Raw genomic sequence first — 19,932 nt, 5'->3', positions numbered from 1 at the left:
TACCTAGCTTTGCAGAGGGGGGAAAAAAAAAGGAACAGATATTTCCTCAAGGGACTCGTTACAAAGTTACGCTGTGAAATTATTCCTCAGTATTGAATCTTTTTTCTTCCTCATGTGCATCACTTTCATATATCTGTAGCTTTTAGAAGATGCTATGCAACTAACAAACTAGTAAGATTGTTTTTTTTTCCCAATTTTGTTATTAAAAAAAAAAGACATTTCATAAATCTTCCTTGGGTAGGAAAATTGCCACAATGGAAATTGAAAATTCACTACCAATTAATTGACAGCTCTCCTTTTCATAAAAAAAATTATTGGCAGTTCAGATCTGTGTCTCTGTAGAATGGTATCCTCAAGTTATGGAAATCAGCATATTTCAGTTAACTTATGTGTATCAACTTGAGGTATAAACTTGCTGAGATATACATCAGCTAGAGTTTAAGCTTTATGATGATTCCCACACTTGGGGAAGGAAGGAGTTCATTGATAAGCCATCAGGAGGAAAAAGAAAGTGTATGTTCCCAGTGTCTTACAACAGTATTATTGCTCTTGCAATCATGACAAATAGTACGATATATTTACAAACTTGGTAGATAAAACACAAAGTCTGTGCTTGCTTCTTCATGGTGGTGTTAGCTAGAGCATCCCTGTCGTATAGCACAGCACCGAGGACAGTATCTGCAGCTGGCTTTGTAAAATTGGATTTTTGCACTCTTCATCAAAATACTGGGATTGTGCAGGACTCTTAAATGTGGCTTTGGAATTGCTGGTCTTCCATAAGATGGCTCTGAGACTGAAGTGTGTACTTTTTCGTGAATAAAGAATGATTATTAAGGAAAGAGTCATTCTCATTCTTCAGAATATGAAATGCTGCTGCCATGTCTGCTTGTAAACTTAGCAACATGTTTAACTCTGAAGTTTGCTCCACCTTATACATAACACGTTGTGTTAAATGTCTGTCCCCTCTAAACTATCTTGACTTTGTCTCTATGACACCCAAGCCTCCACTTCTTCTTAATTTGATTCCATATCGTTCAGTTTTGCAGACTCTAACACGTGCCCAGCACTGCTGTCTACTTTCCCGTATGTGTTATTAATAACACAACGAAGTCCAGAGAATGACTGTAGAGATGTCAACTGTAGAGGTGTCAATACCTTAGAGGTGTAAAAGGTCAGGTCATAAAGCTATTTTCCTTACCCCAAAGGATCTGTCTGGCCTTGTGACCTAGCAAGAGAGCTGCTGTAGCTCTGGAAGACACAGTTTGGTGAAATTAAAATCAGCAGTTTTAAATACAGTTGAGTCAGATTCCAGATTATAAGCATTAAATTCAAATTCGAGCCCCTCAGAAGATTTCCTCATGAAGAATATTTTTTAACAGTTTTTTTTTTTATTATTATTTTTTATTTCTGGTACTCCAAAAAAATCTGACATGATTTCTTTTTAATTTTTTGATAATATACCTGTCATTGGTATCTGATGTGTTTATGTTGATGACTGTGAAGACAGCTGTCCCACAAACTTCCTTTCCTGTGTGAGGAAACAGCCTAGATAAATTTTGGTATTTAAAGGAAAGCTCATATGAGCAAGTTGAAAAGTGTGGTATTTTACCAGTTTGACAGATATTAACCAGAGCTGTGCACTGTCCAAGCTTTGAACTCAGAAATGTCAAAAAAATGCACAGCCAAACTACTTTGAAATTTATGTGTAAAACTTTGCACATACAGCTAGTATTTTTAGCTCAAGAAAGAAAGCATTCAAGAACAGGTCTTAACAGATTATGTATCTGTTTCAGACCTGTGACACAGGAGGGCATATTCAAACAATTTTCAGGTTTTTGTGTTCCCTGTAGGTTTTCTGATGCACCTTTTAAGTCTAAGCTGGCTCTCAAAAAGGGCAACATGAGAAGAAAAAAGCATTTTGGCACATGGTGACAATCATGCGAACTAAAGAGAGCATAAATTGTTGCAGTGTGGGCTGAGGTGGTAGGGTGGTCCAGAGGTTTGAGTGTTAGCCTACAGCTTGGGTCCCAGATGGAGTCAAATTTCCTCTCTGGTTTTAACAGAGCCACTTAATCTTCTCTGATCTTGCTTCTCAATAGAAAATCCAATTCTCACAATGCAGATGTTCAGTAAAGATAAGTCATTAACCACTGTGGCAAAAACTAGTTCAGTTTAATGAAGGTTTTTGATCATTCAGGGTTTTGCCTTTCCCTCTAAGTAGGAAAAAGAACAAATGCTTAGTGAAGAATTTTGATCATTCAGAATTTGCTTTTTCTTTTCTTATCACAGAGAAAGTAAAAATGTTGACACTTTCTGTAAAGGGAAATGCTTTCTGAATCTCAGCGTTGGAAATAATCCACACATTGGACTGTTCCAAACCTCCAAAGATCAGACAGCTCTCGGTGCCGCAAACTCTAAGGCGGTCAGCTTGGCTGGCTGCTCCAGGATCACGGAGCCAACCAGCTCGGGGGAGCCAGGTTCTGATGTAATTAAAGTGACTTATCTGAACTCAGGTTCTCTGTAGTCTGTCAGGCAGGTTGTTGAGAAGAGGGGTAAGCCAGCAGGAGGCCAAACAGACATGTTTTTAAAAGCACCTGGTATGTCTGATTCTACTGGAATCTTTTTTCTTTTCTTTTTTCCTTTCTTTTTCTTTTTGCTTTTTTTCAGGGCAATGTTTTAATAATTGAATCATGTTTAAGGAACACTCAGATCTGAGTAGGAAAATTCAGAAAAACCCACAAAACTGATTAGAGTTTTGCTGAACAGTTCTGTTCACAAAGCACTGCGACATTATCGGACTATACGCATCTTAAGCAGAAAGATTGTTCCCTAGAATTGTTTTCTCTCTAGCAGTCCTAAGAAGTTACAATCCAATTGTTCTTCAGCCAGCAGAAACCATGTTTCATGTTTTTATGTAGCGATAAGTATGAGGAACAAATTATGCCCCAAACTTCTCGAGTAGAGAAGATGCTTTTGAAAGATGTCCTGTGCTATGCAAACCCCCAAACCCCACTCCTTGATAAACTTAATTTTTATGAAATGCAGGATTTCTCAACTATTTTTACTACTTCATAGTTAACCTCCCTTACCTAAACTGATTGAAAATTGGTATTATTACCAAAGGCTTCAGAACCCATTATCAGAAAGTAAGCTGCTTTTTGGCTGTTCTGGATTTTGCTGGAAACTATTCCTTGTAGCTACAGAAGAGAAGGATGTTTAAGACTTCTTCTCTGCACTTCGCATGTTCACCCAATTGTACCTAAAGCATTTTTTACTGCTCCTTTACTCAGAGGTTATTAAGTGTTCTTGACACCACTTACTGTTCAGCAGTTTCTCAGAGCCAAAGAACCTGGCAGAAGTCCGCTGCATTCAGTTTCTGAGATGTAATGGTGTTCCATTTCATAAGACAAGTCTCTACTTAAAATAGTTTCAACCAGTGGGTGCCAGAAGTTCTTGCCTCAGATCATAATCTTTTGGATATACCAGGAACTACATGGAAGTTGGGATGAATGGGGTGGAGTAAGAAGAAGGATGAGATAAAAGAAATAAGACGCTGCAGATACTTCTCTATCCCTGTTTTGTGGAGGGAGAATTTTGGGGATGAAGTAAGGAACAACTCCTCCCCAGGTGGATGATGGCCCTGTAGAAACTATCTCTTTCCTTCAGCTTGATATGCAGCTGAGATCTTCTGTCTGATTACAGGAGCTGAGGACTGGGTTCATCTCGTAGTATTTAGACTTTTCTCTTATATAAATCCATATTTTTTCACAATAATGTTTCAAAAAATCACTTTTAACTGCAATTATCACTTTCAGTAGTTTAAGACAGTGAAACAAAATGATGTAAATAATTAGTCTCGGTTTTCTGTAAAAGAGCAGCTGGTGTTCCTAGTGTATAATAAATTGATTAAATTATTAGCATATGAATTTTCTAACCCTAACATTGTAGGTTTTTGAGTTTTTGTAAGGGTAAGGTTACAAGGTCAGAGTTATTTTGAAAAGTCATTGGAGTAGAAAGCAGTTATTAGTCTTATGTCCTAGGAAAATGTAAGATGTAAAATAGCTGCCGTAATGTTTTCCATTGTTAAAGAAATATTGGAAAAAAACATGACACTTTATGCAGAAGATTGTATCTGATTGATGACAGTTTTGCATTTAAAAACCTTTGTGTGAATTTGAATGGCATTAAATGCTTTTTGTTATTCAATAGCTAGAGAGGTGGTTTACATAACCGCTCTAAATAGCAAATTCAAAAGATGCCCTGAAAACTTCTTAGGGGGATCCAGCTTTACAGAATATGAATTGCCGTACAGTTGCAATGAAAACAGTAAAATCTTGTCCTGACAACCTTTTTTTTTTTTTTTTTTTTTTTAAGAGAATACTTGGTTTTCTTCAGGAAACTGGTATAAATATGAAAGGCAAAAGTTTGGCTGGGATTTCTTAGTCCCACATGGTGAAGATAACATCCACGCAATAATCGCCATCAGGACTGCACAAGTCACTTGCCTTCAGAAAGGATTCCTACTTAGGAAAATTCTTAACTAACTCTTGAAGCAGGGCTTGTCCTGCCTTTGCATATATCTGTAAAGCCAAATGAAGCAGTGTGACTGCAAACCAGGTAAACATTTCCATGTTTATTTTAAGCTAGCTAGTCCAAATAAAATGAGAACTTAGCACAGACTAAAAGCTGAAGAATATATCAAGGTCCCCAGAGGGCTTTCACTGGCACAAAATTTATTACTACTCTTTTTGCTGGATTTCTGTACTGCCCAGTTGTCCTTACTGTTTGTGATAGAATAAAACTAGTACAGGAAGAATGTTTTTTTCCTAAAATAAGATGCCAGGAGGCCTCTTGTGGAACTGAGCACTGCACAGATGCGGTCTCCAGCCCCATGGCCCGGCATTGCCCAGGTCTGCAGGGCTGGTGAGGATTTGTCTCTTGCAGAGTGAGTTAACAAAGGCAGAACTTGGGTACAGTCACAGAGGAAGAACTATGTGCTGCCTTCTTTATTATTAAGTTAGTGTGTAGAATCAGAAGCTACTGCAAAAATAAAGAAGTTATGCTCCAGTACTCAAACAGTGGAAAACTAATATAAATGCAGTCAGGGGTTTTTTTTGCAACATTCTCTGGAGCCTTATGTCTCATACTTTGTTTGTTTTTTAAACAAAAACTTGAAAGCTAACTGCTTGAAAAGACCTGGTAAAGCATTGAGGAAATCAGCCTGTTATTTCAGTTCTTCATATATGGCTCTTGTGAGTCATCTTTCATGTTCAGAAGTTCTAGTAAATCACTTTTATTGTTTTAAGAAATTAACATGGAGAAATACTTTCAATAGTAGCACATGTTGAAATTCAATTGCTGTAAGAGAAGAGCCCATAACTATTGATCTAAAATTGATGCAGATTCCTAGTAATAAACAAGTATAGTTGAAGAGCAGAGGCACTTCTGGTGAAACTCAGTGAAGTGGTGCATTGGCCCACATCATTGACTACAGGCACTGTTCTGGTTTTGTGAAGAGATTCAGGTCAAAAGCAGCAGTGATGAGTGAGCTTCATAATCTAATTTTCTGCAGGCAGTTAATGGAATAGAAATTTCTTAAAAGCACTTTCACTCATCTTTTAGAGGAAAGGACACTTTAAACAAACCTGGGGCTCTGAGCTACTACAACTAAGCTTTTCTGTTTCTTGCACTTGTCTTTTAAACTGAATCTCCATGCTGCAACCACCCTTTCAAGGAACAAATTTCAGAGACTCTAATATCTGAGGATAACAAGTTTTCAAAAGAAGTAGTTACCTGCTCTGTGACTCTAAATGATCCAAAGATTTTTCAGACACTGCAGAAGAAGCCTACCAGTCATTCAACTGTTGTGCTCTTGACAATGCCATCAAATCAATGACCAATTTGATTCTAGCTGTCTTCTTAAACTTTTGGCAGTATAAAACAGGCAATATGTATAAATAGCAGTATTAGTCTGGAGAAATGTGATGCTACATAATAAAAATACTCTAATGTTAATGGTGAAATTCAGGCTGTCAATAGAAAACCAAAGATGAGATGCTATCATTTGGAGTTACATAAACTGGTGAACAGAAAGGACCACGTACTGCAGGGCTCTGCATCAAAGATTCTCTTAGTCTGGGAAACTTTCGAAGAAGGAAAGAGCTGAAGTAGAATCAGGAGTGGTCGGGTTGTAAGCAGCAAGTATCACAGGAGATTATCCCCCGTTAGCTGATGAGAAGGGAGATGGGCACTCTCAAAGGTAGAATGCTTTTGTAAATAAAGTACATGGTGATCATCGCAAACTGAAGAGCTGATACAATAAACTCTACATATCACAACTTATGAAGAAATAAGCTTGAGACAAACCTGTGAGACATCCAGTGATATGGCAAAACTGGAATGGTGTGAGAGTGCATAATGTATGAAATCAGGAGATTCTTCAGTCCTAACCCACTCTGCAGAAATGTCAGAACACTGTTGTCCTCCTTGAATGACAGGCTGTGAGTCCCCACAACGAAGGATCTGCTTATGAGGTGGTGAGTGCACTACAGCAGAGCAGAATAACATGTAGACACTGTCAACACAAAGCCAAAACAAGTGGGTAACTACAGTGACTAGGGAGTAAGAACTGAGAATCATGAGAATCCATGAGAAAAAAAATCTTACTTTTCAGAATAAAAGGCAGCCAAGCAGTTGCAGTCAAGCACAAGTTATATGACAAGAATGGGGACGAAACAAAAGCAAAAGTACTAGCAATGAAGGCCATGGCCAAGACTCACTAACACAATTTTAGAAAAGACTCTTATGTAGTGGAGTCATATGAAAGGAGGTGCATGAGTAGCAAGTCATCAACAAAATGTGAACAAGGACAACAAAATGTGGTAACAATCTAGACTAGATAAAGTGAATAACTTTAGGGATGAGTAGGCTCTAGTGACAGTGACTGAGTTGGTGGGAAAAATTATGTCCATATGTTGCATTGGTTAGTACATTCATATGCAAAACTGAAAACAACAGTAAAAATAGTTAAAAGGAAAGCTATAGCTGCACAGGAATTTGGACAGGACAGAAGCAGCTCGGAGGAAGCCAGGCAGATTGCAGATTGTTGGACTGTCACTGTCACTCGCACTTCCTCCTTCTTTGTAAGAAGGTCCCTTAATTAAAAAAAAAAAAAAAAAAAAAAAAAAAGCCATTTTTGTTTTCTAAGCATTGATTCTCTTCTATCTCTACCAAATATGTGACAGCTCAAAAACATACATCAATGGCAAGAAGAGCTGGCTATGACTCTATGCCTTCATTTTATAACATAAAGACATGTAGTATTCATATGTGTGTTCAACCGTGTGTTCAACAGCTATAGTCTCAAAGGTAGTTCTCTTGTGTCATCTGAGAATGTTTGTTCTACAGTCTTTTGCTGCAGGTACCTGCAGAATTTTACTTTGCCAAGGCATTTTTTTAAGATTCTTTAAAAACTGAATGTTATAGTATTATTTTGGCAGATGCTGTTCTAAAATTATAAAGTTATAACAGTGGGACAGTCAGCTTTGAACATCTTAATGAATTAAATGCGCTGCAGCTGCAGAGTTTGCTTTAGATGGCTGCAATAATGACTGGATTAAAAGTAAAGTAAACATAAAGATCCAAATTTATAATATTGATTTCCAGTGCAGAGTTGTTCGCATAATCATTTCTACAACTAAACACTGAGTCACTGTAGACAGATGCACATACTTTCATTTTCTTTCTAATTTTTTTTATCTTTCTCAGCAAAGTGGCAATTACATGTGGGATTTGGAGGATTTATTCTTTTTGCACCTGGTCTGTTTTTAAAAACTAAGAATTAAAGTAATGTACTTTTTACCCTTGATAAATTAAAAAATGATTATGCATTTTCTTCCAAAGTGTACTTCTCCCCACTGTTCTCTTAGCAGGTTAAATGTCTCACAAATCACATAAAATAGGTCATTTTTACTAAGTCTATATGTAGTTCATGTATATATTTATCTAAATTTAATATCTTTGTTGTTGTACAGTTGCAAGTTGTACCTAACACAAAGATAAGCATACCTAATTACTGTTTCCTTTGCATGGTGTGTTCAGTAAAGCCTGGATTGCTAGTGAAAAGAGAGAGCTCTCAAAATTTATAAATATGTGCAGATCCAAAATATTTTGACTATTTTTGTTTCTAGGGCAGTGCAGAGCAAATCATTTTCAAGTGTTTCATTTCACTTGGTAGAATAAAAAAGTTAATAAATTCATCAGGCTAATGCTCTAAAAAAGTTGGAAGTTAGAACCGTGTAAACTTCTGAATATCTCAAAAAACTGAGTAAACCAAGTTTATCTTGGTTTACCTGGGTGTGGCCTGGTAGAGCCTGAAGTTACATGAGAAATCTGAGGGGAGAGACCAAGGCCAGACTCGATACAGATAAGCAGGGAAGAGATGGAGCTCTCTCCCAAGTTGGTCTCACGTTAACCTGCAGCCCAAGATTCCCGTCAGTGCCGTCATGAAACAATTGTGAGCCCTGTGACACAGCATATTTCCTGACTAGTAAAAAAGGATTACATATATTAAACGAATTGAAGAAATCAGGATTCCTTCAGAGAACAAGAACGCTATGTCTCAATGCATATACATTAGAAAATTGAATTAAGGTGATAATGCTATCAATCACATTCTGGGATTTCTTAAATTGCAGGTCTTTGACTTTGCAATTTCAATAATGTTCTTTCAAAATAGTTTGTTTATAATAATCCTGTATGAATTACACTCAACTGTGCTTCATAAAACCTGGGGTGCTGTGTGTTTTTCTTGTTGCAGTCATTCCTAGGAAGCTTTATAAGGACAAATACAACGAGCCAGCTAAACACTATTTGACAAGGAAAAGTTACTGTAAATATCATTGTCTTCAAACAAAACAGAAATACAGCTAACCTAGAAAAGCAAGTAGTCCATGTTAATCATTTCAATGACTTTGTGATAGGATGCAGTTTGTCAGAGGACTATAGGGGGCAAAAAATACAGTATTCTTGTTATTTGCAAGGAAGCTGTTCTTTGTGTATACCAATTTGCTATTTAATATGTTAAAACAGCCTGGCTGTTGGATAGGAGGTTCCAAGTTCCTCTTGCCTTTGTGTGCCAAAATTGAAAATATGTTTTCATATTCTGAATGATAATACGTTATTGTCTTTATTTATTGTGGAATATTTTTAAATGTTAAAATCATAATGGGAGATGGATACATAGCTATTTAGTGTCTTGCAAAAAAGCGACCATGCATCTGTCTTTTTAACCAGAGAATAGTTCTGTTTTGTGTTTACAAATTAATTCTAGCAAATGAAAAAATGCTTATTCAGTTAAGACAAAAGTTAATATAAATGTTATTTAATATTTTATTTTTCAAAGTACCAAATGTCACCTGTTCAGCCCTGGTATTTTTGTTTCTCCTTCAGTAAAGCTACTTGCAATGAGTACTTTGATTGTATGTAGGAAAGCGAAGGATTATCTTAAGCCTGAAGATGTTTTGTTAGGATAGCTGCCTAGCATATCCTAATATGAGCCTGATTAATCTATTTTTCTCAGTGAATTGACTTGTGGTTGTTCAGAATACATCTATAACTAAAGTTATAGAATAGTTACAGAGTGAAAAATTCAACTATGACATTTTTGATTAAAAGCACAGGACATGTCCCGCCGTAAAATGAAATGAGAATTTATGATTCTGGCTTCTATTATATTCAAAATTTATTCATGTCCAGAATTATTAGAATAAATTCCACTGCACTATTCTGCATTAATATCATTACACATGATTTTGCCTGGGGGTACTGAGTCAATGGGTAATGCTTGTAATACTGTTTTTCAATCATGGTTTGTTATAACATCATTTCAAAGAGACATTTTTTCCCTCTGACTTATTTGTCATCTTATTTGTAGCTGCATCAGGAACTGATTAAAGCAGGCATAGTAATGTGAATATTACTACAGAAAATACCAGTTAAACATGAAATTTATATTTGGAGCATAATAAAATGTCAGAGACACTTCAGATTATTTGCTACTGAAAGCTGTTACGTTATCATCAAAGAGAAAGCGCACAGCGTATACACAGTACTGTAGAATATTACTATTGAACTTGATGAAATACTTCACATTGCTAGCACAAATAATTCTTCAGGATTTATGGTCTCTAATTATCATGGAATTGTTTGTGCTGTTAGTCTCATTCATAAACATACCATAAATATTTAGCAAAATGTCTAACTACAAGCAAAGCAAAAGTCACTAACACCCAGCCTCAAAACAAAACCTCTCAAAAAACGAAGAAGAAAAGATGGGAAAAGAGACGGAAGGAAAAACACCTGATGGTTGTTAATTGTATGGCTTAGGGAAGTAATGGAAGCTGCTCAGATATTACAGTAATCAACAAAATGTAAAAAATATGTTGATCATAATGAAGATAAATACAATTCAGAGTGAAAAACACTAATACATAGTTATTGAATAATTCCTTAGGGCTTGATTCTGCCTCCTCTTCTTATCAAGCAGTACCTTATTCTGAGAATATTGTCTCACTCGCTACTGATGGAATAGATGTTCTCCCTCAGGCTGGCTGGTAGTATGAGTATCAAGACCAATGAGAAGTTTGATTTTTCCATGTAACTTTCTGACAAAGTTCATACTATACAACGTAATCACTGAATACAATGATTTAAAACCCCTTATGTAATTACAGAATTGTACATGTTTTTTCTCTTGAAATCACTTTGCTTGTATTTTTTTAGTCTTTTCTTGCTGTCGCCCTCTGTAATTGGAAAATCATTTAGCTAGCTGTGAAAGTTACTGATTACAAGTGATCCTTGCTACCGTTCTGTCCACCTTAATAAGTCAGCTAATGATCTCAAAGAAGCAGACACCATTTTATGGATTGATGGTACACTGCATTCCCATACTTTCATTGAAGATTTAAGATGCTGAACCTCGTATTGCTCAGTGTACTGCAGGAATTTATGGATCTGCTGTAACTCTTTCTCTACAATTGCTTTACATAATTCTGAGGCTGTAACTGGAGTAAAATTGTAAAGGATTTGCTAAACTGAAGCTCTGAGCAAATTTGTTTTCCACCAAAGAAGTACAGCCTTTCCTCTTGTGAAGTTAACAGTAGCATTAAAAAGGAAGAGAAAATAGCTGGCTATCTGAACACTGTTTGCAAAGTATGCCTTCGCTTCAGGCAGTATCTGTCAGTAAAGTGGGAGTGGAGCTGGTGGTGATGCTGGATGCAGGCTGCATAACAGAGCACGATGGACATGCATGGCAGAGGGAAATGCTCATGCAGGGGCATCACACTTTCATGCAAATGCATAAATACGTGGAACTTGAACAGGGTCATATCAATCTGCTGAAAGAAAAGACTCATAGACACTGGGCAAACAGCCATATCTCCAAATTTTGCCACTGAAGCCAAGAATTTTTTAAGTCTTGATGGCAGGATTGGGCTCCTGTTTATTTTTGTAAAAATTTGTATATAGGACCATAGGAATTTTGGGGGGCATATAAAATTACAGTTCCTGTCCTGGTTAGGGTGATACTGTCTGATTCAAATTATACATAGTAACGTGTAGAAAACAGCATGGAGCTGGATATTCAAAGATTTGAAGGAAACATGCTTGAGAGAAGCTAGATTTCACTTACACTTGTATTATAGATCATGCTAATCAAGTAATATTGCTTGCCTTTAAGCTAGGAAAGTCAAATATAGATGCAAGCACAGGGTAACAACCTGAACAAAATGTTTCTTTGAAATCTGTTCCTTCTCATGCTGTAGAGAGGTTTTTATGTATTTTCTCATAGATTTCTTTTAACTGTGTGGATAATATCTTTCAGGGCTGCTGGCTGGCCCGATTAGCAATGCACAAGCTTTGCAAGCAACTACTGCTGCAATGAGCAGGAAGTGATCACTTTTGATAATGTGGAGGGTGGAATCGCTTTTTGCTAGTATACTATTTGTGAACAGAAAGTGATTGAAATACTGCAAATTTGCAACATCCTTCCTCACCTTTCTCCCCAGCAGGTATTTTTTCTGAGCCACTTAGCAGGTCACTATCTGCACCTCACTCTCGGAAACTTGTTCTTGCAGAAAGCCATTAAGATGAAACAAAACCTTTTTTAATTCAATCTGTTTCAGAACTTTGTTAAGATTTGAAAAAATTTAGCTAGATATTGCTTCTCCCTCATATTCTCTTTCTATTAATCTCTGTTCTAGGGACCCTTTCATTCTTGCTTTTTGGCTGATGGTTGGAGTAAATTTGTTATATTGTCTTGATACAGTACCAAATACTACCCAGGACAGGCAGGTGGGATTAAAACTGTTAGAAAGCTGGTAATGCTCTAGCAGTCTTCAATGTTTGCATTCTCAACTTCAGTGTTTTTTGTTAGGGACGGTGATTTATTCTATCTAAGGACTGTGCTTTGGTTTGAACAGAACCACTGCTTTTATACAAGAATTGTAGGTGGTGATGCAATCATTTCCAGCTATTCATATTTTTTCATCTGGTTCATATACTATTTGAGCAAACAGCATCAATGGAATAGGGACTGTGAACAACTCCACAGCTTTGCACGTTTAGTATAATAAACTTATGTCAGTATGCTCTGTAATCTGTAAATCTCTGCTCCACTGAATGCACTGGCCTTTCATTCATAGAGATGTGATTTCAGATTTTGGAAGATATTGCAAGCAATGTAAGTAGCATCATCTTTCCATTATTCCTAACTAGTTATTAAAAAAGTCTTTAACTGGGCACTTCACTAGTGACAAACAGATGTGTAAGATACATGTAAGATGCATTGGTATCTTTTAACAGTGGTTTATTAAGCAAGTGCTGTTGTTAGCAGCTTTCATCTAGAATTGACTTTACGCACAAAACTGATATTTAAAATGTACTGGCTCCAAGCACAACGGGCAGTTAAGTTCCAGATTTTCAAATGACAGTCTGTCCTATTATTTTCTTTTGTTTATTTGTCCTTGTCGTGCTTACTGCCACTGTGATAATTCCAGACATATAAAGCGATGGGGGTTTGGTCTACTTCGTATTTATCATTCAGTATACTGAAAACATTACAGATTATCATGCTGCCACTTATATCTCCATTTTAATAATTTAAAAATGAGAAGCAAATAGTAAGGTAATTAGGCTAATGTAGATAGATGTCACATGCCGCACTCCACATAAACAGTAGTGAGAGCAGACCAAATTTAAATGAGAAAATCACTAACTATCCTGTGTAAGAGCTTGGCATTTTAAAGTACGCAACATTATTGGGATACAAAGGAAAGGTTAGAGTAAATGTATATGTTAATGGTATTCCCCAAAACTTCTCCAGGGGCCAAGCCTTATCAAACACTGCCTTTCTAATTTGCAAAGAAAATACTGCTGGCAATACTCTGTCTGTGTTTCTCCCACTCCCATTTTATTTGATGAAACAGTATGTCAGAAAGAGCCCAGAGGGACCTTAATGATTATGGCTTTCAGGGTCTCCCGCAAAAGAAGGAGGTTGCCTCCTCCACCATGTCATAGGTTTCCAAAGGATAATGAAATCCGCTGGGGCATGACTGCATTCTTTCTGAGCTACTGCTGTACAGCAACGAAGTTTGCACTATGAAACGGGTATGAAAAATGGAACGAAATCATTTGCTCTTTGAAAGGACTTATTTTTGCTACACTTTATTTAAGAATGAACTTTCAAATAATACATATATGTGTGTGTGTGTGTGTGTGTGTGTGTCTGTATGTATATATGTGTGTGGGGGGAGGGTGGGGGTATAAAAAAAAAGTAAGTAGAATTAGACCAGCAATGTTATAGGAAACTTCATAGCTAGAGATGGCTTCTTAGCTAATACAAAGGATGACAAGGATTTAAATAGGGAATTGAATCACTGAAATTTCCACCACGAGTCTCCCATTCAAAATTGATGAGTGCATACATGTGCTGCATGTACTTTGTACATAACAATTGGAAGGATTTTGCTTTCTAGCAGGTGCTTGTTCAGAAGCACTAAGTCCACCTTCATCAGTGATATTGTCTATGTGCTCCCCTTGGCTATTATTTTGGGGTATTTGCTTTCACAGGCCAGCTTCCGAAGTTCACCTTGAGAATGGGAAAAACAGGTAATAAAATGCCACAGCAACAGGCTAAGAGTTATTTATACTGTTAGCCAGTTATGAGAGATTACTCAATTTAGTATTTTGTAATATGCTGTTATTACCAAGTTATTTGGTAATAATAGTAGAATATGACTCTATGTGGAATCTGATTAAATGTGTGCCTTTCCAGAAGGGTGAGTTAATATTGAGGAAGAGCATGTGTAGGCCTGGAGCATACACAAAACTGGCAGAGCCAGTGAATTCAACCGCTTCTGCGTCTCCTGAGTGAGCGAGCTCTGCAGAGCTTTCTCTTGGTCGGTGCAGTGTTGGGAGGTTGCGATCATTGCAGCGTTTTCCCTTCCCAAGCAAGCAGCGGAAAGGAAGGTGGATGGCCACAAACGAGGCAAGTGTGGCCTGAGGGTGCAAGCTGTACAATTTCACTTTAACAGCTTAAAGAATTTATCTAGGTTCAGTGAAAGTGAAAGTACAGGTTGTTCAACAAACTAGATTATCTAATGGCCTGAATTTTCACAGAATAGCAGGATCCTTTGTGTTTCATGTGGAAAATCAAGAATTTCTACACAGATATTTCCACTAATTTCAGATTTTGGAGGATATCTTTTCTTCTGTGTCTTTATAGGACAAACTGCTAACCACTTTTTAAGGGAGTACTAAGGTTTCCTGTCTTGATATGTAGGTTTAAGAGACACTCTCAAAATGGAAGAAGGGAAGAGGTTCAGGGTGTTCCTCAGTGCTTTCAACATCTTATATTCTTTAAATGATACATATACAAAATCAGTAAAATCAGTATTTGACCCTCAAAAGAAAGATGCACTGTTAGCCTATCCTGATCTATACTAGAAATAGAAATCTACTTTATTGATTAATAATTTTGTTTAGCTGATTTCACTGTATTAAAATGTAAAATAAAACCAAATGACAATAAAAATAGTACAACACCTGTTTGAACTTTGGCAGTGCTAGTTATGAAATCCTCATGTAGTGCTAGCTCTGAGTCTTCACTCTCTGGTTCTTTTTTATCCCAAAATTGGCAATTTATTTTTTTCAAAAAATTGATCATTAATGAATAAAATGAAAAGAAGTAGCAGTTCACATAAAACATTTGGATGGCAGTTATTCTACACTAAGTATAGTTAATGGTCATGTTTACAACCACAAATATAATATTTACATCTACTGAAATAACAGAATTCATTAAATGGGATAAAAGTAGAGTGATATCACTGCTCCAGAGTGTGGTTTTTTTTTTTTTTTTTTTTTTTTTTTTTTAAGTTTGATTGATGTTGTTTGGGCTTAACTCTGTTGAATATCAGCAAGAAGCTGCAAAAATTTCACAACTGGGCAGGCAATTCATTACTTACTTTTTCTTCTGAGAAAAAGGCAAAAGAAGAGAAAAAAAGAACAGTACTGAAAGCAATAATCAAATTTGCATCCCTGTGTAAGCTCTGCATAGATTGACAAAGAGGCAAAATAATAGGTGATGATTAACATTAATAACACTTACATTACTAAAGCGGTCGGCAGATATCAACTAGAGATTCATTTAGAAACATGGCTTGTAGCTACTGAGAATGGTATTCAGCATCAGCTACTCTGTATTAGAAATTTTACCTGTCAAAAAAATGAAATGAGTTTTGCTTGCAGAAAAATATAAAGTGACAGAACAAAAAATATGGTGTGTAATTTAGAATCCCAGAGATATGAAGTGCTTCTATAAAACAGTACCTATAACATATGTCTACAGGTGTAAGATCTTTTTTCTTGTTTAACTTTTTTGCAATAATTTATGTATGGATTGCCTTCCCTTGTTCATAGTAACAGTTAAAAAAAAAAAAAAAAAAAAAAAGCATACCTAAAAGTCAAGTCCTGTCCTCCAAGGACGTGCTCTAGTGAAGAAAGTGAAGAAATATGTCTGGTAATGCTACTTGAAGGGCAGTGCTCAACCTATTTTTTTCCTTTTCTTTTCTTTTCCTTTCTTTTCTCTTTTCTTTTCTTTTCTTTTTTTCTTTTCAACCCTGTTCACTTCTTCTCTTCTACTATTTTTCTAGTCCTGTCTATATGAAAAAGGATCGTTTTTTCCCCCTCTAATGAGTCTTTTCTGTAGATACTTTTTATTCTAGAATTTGCCATTTAAACTTCTTAGAAAAAAGAACTTACTTTGTTTATTCTTTAAAAGCAGTTTATACTATTACAGACAAGATTTTGAATCAGAAATTCATTATGGCTATATGATTATTTTCAGCTTTTCATGCTCTAGCAATTCTTGGTAGGCTAAATATATATACACTGAGAACTTCATGCAGGAGGATAAAATATCTTAAAAAAAACGGAGCCTGCTTTAATTCTACAGGTATTGAAGCAAAAGGCTACATCATGTTTGCCTAGATTTATTAAAAAAAAAATCCCTGAAATAAAGGGCCATTTTTTTTCCTTCAAATTTCTGATATGACATGTTTGCATATGGAAATTATCTTATACAGACAAAGTTCATTGTGGAAAAATGGAAAACTTCTTATAGCTTGTTAAGCACTTCTACTATGCACTCTGGTGAAAAATGTCTAATCCATGTGGTGTGTATCACTACCTGAAATCAATGTCTTTATGGTAGGTCTTAATGCAGTGCCATTGACTGCAGTGTGAAAGACACTGTTTCATTGGAGTTTTTTGGGCTGCTAGTGGAATACTACTAAAATGAAACAGTTCTAAATCCCTATTATTTTACCATATAGCAGTAACTTTCCAAGACAGAGAAAAGACTTAATAACTTAGGATGGATTCAAGAGTATATCAGCCAGAACCGCTTTTAAATACTTATTTATCTAGATGGGAACCTAGAAAGAGTAGAACTCGTACCTTACATTATCCTCTGCAGCTCATTTTAGCTTCAAAGTCTTCTAGCTCAATTCACTTAGGAGCATCTGACCTCTACCACTCCATTTTGCTTTCTAATCTTCTAGCCTTTCCAGCATAGTTACACTGGCTTTCATTCTGTCTTGTGGCACTGAAAAATGGCTGTTAAGAAAGTTGCCAGCTTGACCACCCTGGCTGTTGGAATAATCGGTATCAATGAAAGACGAGCCTTTACAGCACAGCTGGATTTAGACCTTAATTTTAAATACCCCTATAGTGAGGTGGAAACAGGTTTCTGATTTGGTTGAACCCCTGATAAAGTTTGAATTCAGTTGACTGAGAGTGATGTTTCACTTTGGGAGTTCAGTTCTTATGAACTCGTTTCATTATGGGAGTTCATTATGGCCGGGCAAAACTGCAGGTTCTGACAGGACTGAGATATAGAAATCATGGGATTAACAGAGAATATCAATAAGCCAATGGGTCCAAAATGGTGAAACAGATTTCGCTTGTGATGCCCAAGCATATTTCAAGGGCAGAATGAGGCTGTCTTGTGCTCAGTGTTTTTCTTTTTGGCTCATCCTTCTTTTCTGCTTTCCTTCCATTGTGGCAGCAGTTTAAACAGTGCTATGGAGCCTTCATACTCCCTGAGGCCCTATAACTTGGCCAAGCTGCACCCCAATTCTTTCCTATCAGTGTTGATGCTCTTCTCTGGAGACTAATTAAGGGGTTTGACAGGGAATTTGAAGGAAGAGAGAAGCAGCAGCCACCACAGGCAGGTCTGTTCCAGTAATCTGCTATCTCCCCTGTCCACTGCTTACCAAGATGCTTTAGTTACAGAGTCACAGTGGGAGTAGCAGATAGGGAAGCACCATTCAGGTCATGGTGTTTAGGAGGTCAAGAAGGAGAGGACAGGGGGAGAAAGAAGAAAATATTGGTAGTTTGCAGTGCCAGAAGTTATTCCACCATACCACGGGCTTGCTGCAATCTAGTTCTGGACTCTTCTTGCTGTCCATTCACAGGGGTACGCAGGATTACAGCATAGCCCTCCCAGAGGCAGTGCTTGGCAGCAAAGAAAGAAATGGTGGCAGCATAGATGTGCCCTAGACTGTACAGCAGTCAGAGATTCTCCAGACTCAGGGGAGTTCATCAGTGGGTAATTCTCCAGTCCTCTTCTCTTTCAGCACAAAGTAAATCTAGAAGATTACAAAACCTAACCCTGAAGTTTTTGTGATCCTGGAGTTTGAGATTGTTCAGAACTGGACACCAGTTAGATTTATCTTCAAATGATTCAGGAGCTGCTGAAATTTTAGTATCGTTATTCAACAGAAATGATTTCTTTCTTCCTTCTGAACTCCTCCAAATAGTGAGGTTCATCCTATTTTAATGTTCATCTACCCTAGCAGCTTTTGAAATTGATGGTGTACTTCAGTGATGAAAGGAATGCGATGTACTTTCCTGTATCAGTCATCTTAGTGAAGGTAGGGCCTCTCTGTGGATCCTGTGAAAGAATGATGTACTACATTATAAGAAGCCCATATACACAGAAGCAAAACTGAATTTTACTATAAAATATTTATTGGGGGTATGTATGTGAAAACCCAACTATAGTTGCTGTTCCCTCATTTGCAGCTTGCTTTTCTAGATGGAATATTTTGTCTTTTCAGATGAACCTTCTATATAAGAAATTCGAAAACCTTTTTGCCACTTTTAATGTTTAATTATACATACCTAGTGTAACTGTGAATCATCTTGAATGCATCTATAGAGAACATTACAATAGTAATGTATATAACACTGATGACCTTATTAAGAAAGTCAAACTTTTTATCCTCATGGCAGGGAAATGTAGGTTTTATTTCAATTCTTATACTTATCTACAGAGAATTGAAAAAGTAAATCAAAATAAAGAGTTGTAAACTAGTCATTAGTAGTGAAAGGATCAGCAGCATTAGAACTATTTTTAACTTGCTTTCACACTTCAAGGTCATCCTTGAGCATAGTGATGCGAAGAATGTATTTTGTTGAGGATAGCATGGGTAGAACTGACAAAAATTAACCCCTGTTTTAAACAGAAAAAACATCAATTGAAAATTTTCTTCTAACACCTTTACTGACTCTTTTTTTTTTTTTTTTTTTTAATTCTTTCACAGAGGCTCTTTCTCAAAGCTGGAAGCGAGGAAGAAATCTTTGTGCATCTTGGCTTGGATTATGTTGAACCATGGGAAAGGAATGCATAAAACAACTTTCCAGTGCACATTCATCAGCAGAAGGCAATGATCTTTGTGCCTATCTCTTTGTCTGCATTAGAAATATATGATACATGAATCTCTATGGCAGCTGAAAAACTTTAAAAATATATTAGTTACAAGTCACTATACATGCTGATATTCCTAGAAAAGAAGAGCTTAAATTCTTCAGAATCCTTTTCATTTTTTTCAGTTTGAGTCTCTGAAGTTTCTACACTGGAGTTATAAACGGGTAGAACTTGAAGATTTTTCAGGGATAACTTGAAACTGGTGAATTTTTTTTGCTTGTGATAGGAATTTAAGATTACTGTAAATAATACTTGCTTGTTACTGTTAGTTATGACAATACTTAAATAATGCAAGATATCTGGGGTAAAATTCAGAGAATTATTGAAATACGTGCTTAGCTTTAACTGAATTTCTTAAGCATTTTACTGAATCCATATATAAAATTGCTACTGCATATAAGGCTGAAAGATCTATGAAGCAATTATTCTGGCATTCTCAGCAAGATGAGGCCTCCACTGTAATATTTGTCTATGTTGAGCCACCACGCTATGAAAACTGTAAACAAGTTGGAGAGAATTAGAAAATGTGACATCTGAAGGTATTTTGGAAAGGAAAAGTGGAATAACCTAGTAGCAGTTTGCAACTGTGGGGAAATGTTTTT

The 19,932-nt window shown here is 36.5% G+C and overlaps 1 protein-coding gene across 1 annotated transcript in view; it reads left to right on the top strand.

Moving 5' to 3' along the window:
- DNTT (DNA nucleotidylexotransferase) overlaps positions 1-19,253 on the top strand; it is an 89,079-nt gene extending 69,826 nt beyond the window's left edge. Inside the window, exon 11 of the mRNA XM_062580459.1 lies at positions 19,167-19,253. Within this exon, the coding sequence (XP_062436443.1) occupies positions 19,167-19,253 (87 nt within the window). The remainder of the gene's footprint in view (positions 1-19,166) is intronic.
- The last annotated feature ends 679 nt before the right edge of the window (positions 19,254-19,932 follow it).

The sequence above is a fragment of the Rhea pennata genome, chromosome 7 (assembly GCF_028389875.1).
Source record: "Rhea pennata isolate bPtePen1 chromosome 7, bPtePen1.pri, whole genome shotgun sequence".
Classification (NCBI taxonomy): domain Eukaryota; kingdom Metazoa; phylum Chordata; class Aves; order Rheiformes; family Rheidae; genus Rhea; species Rhea pennata.
Note: the sequence above shows the minus strand (reverse complement) of the source record. Positions and strands in the feature narration are given on the sequence as shown.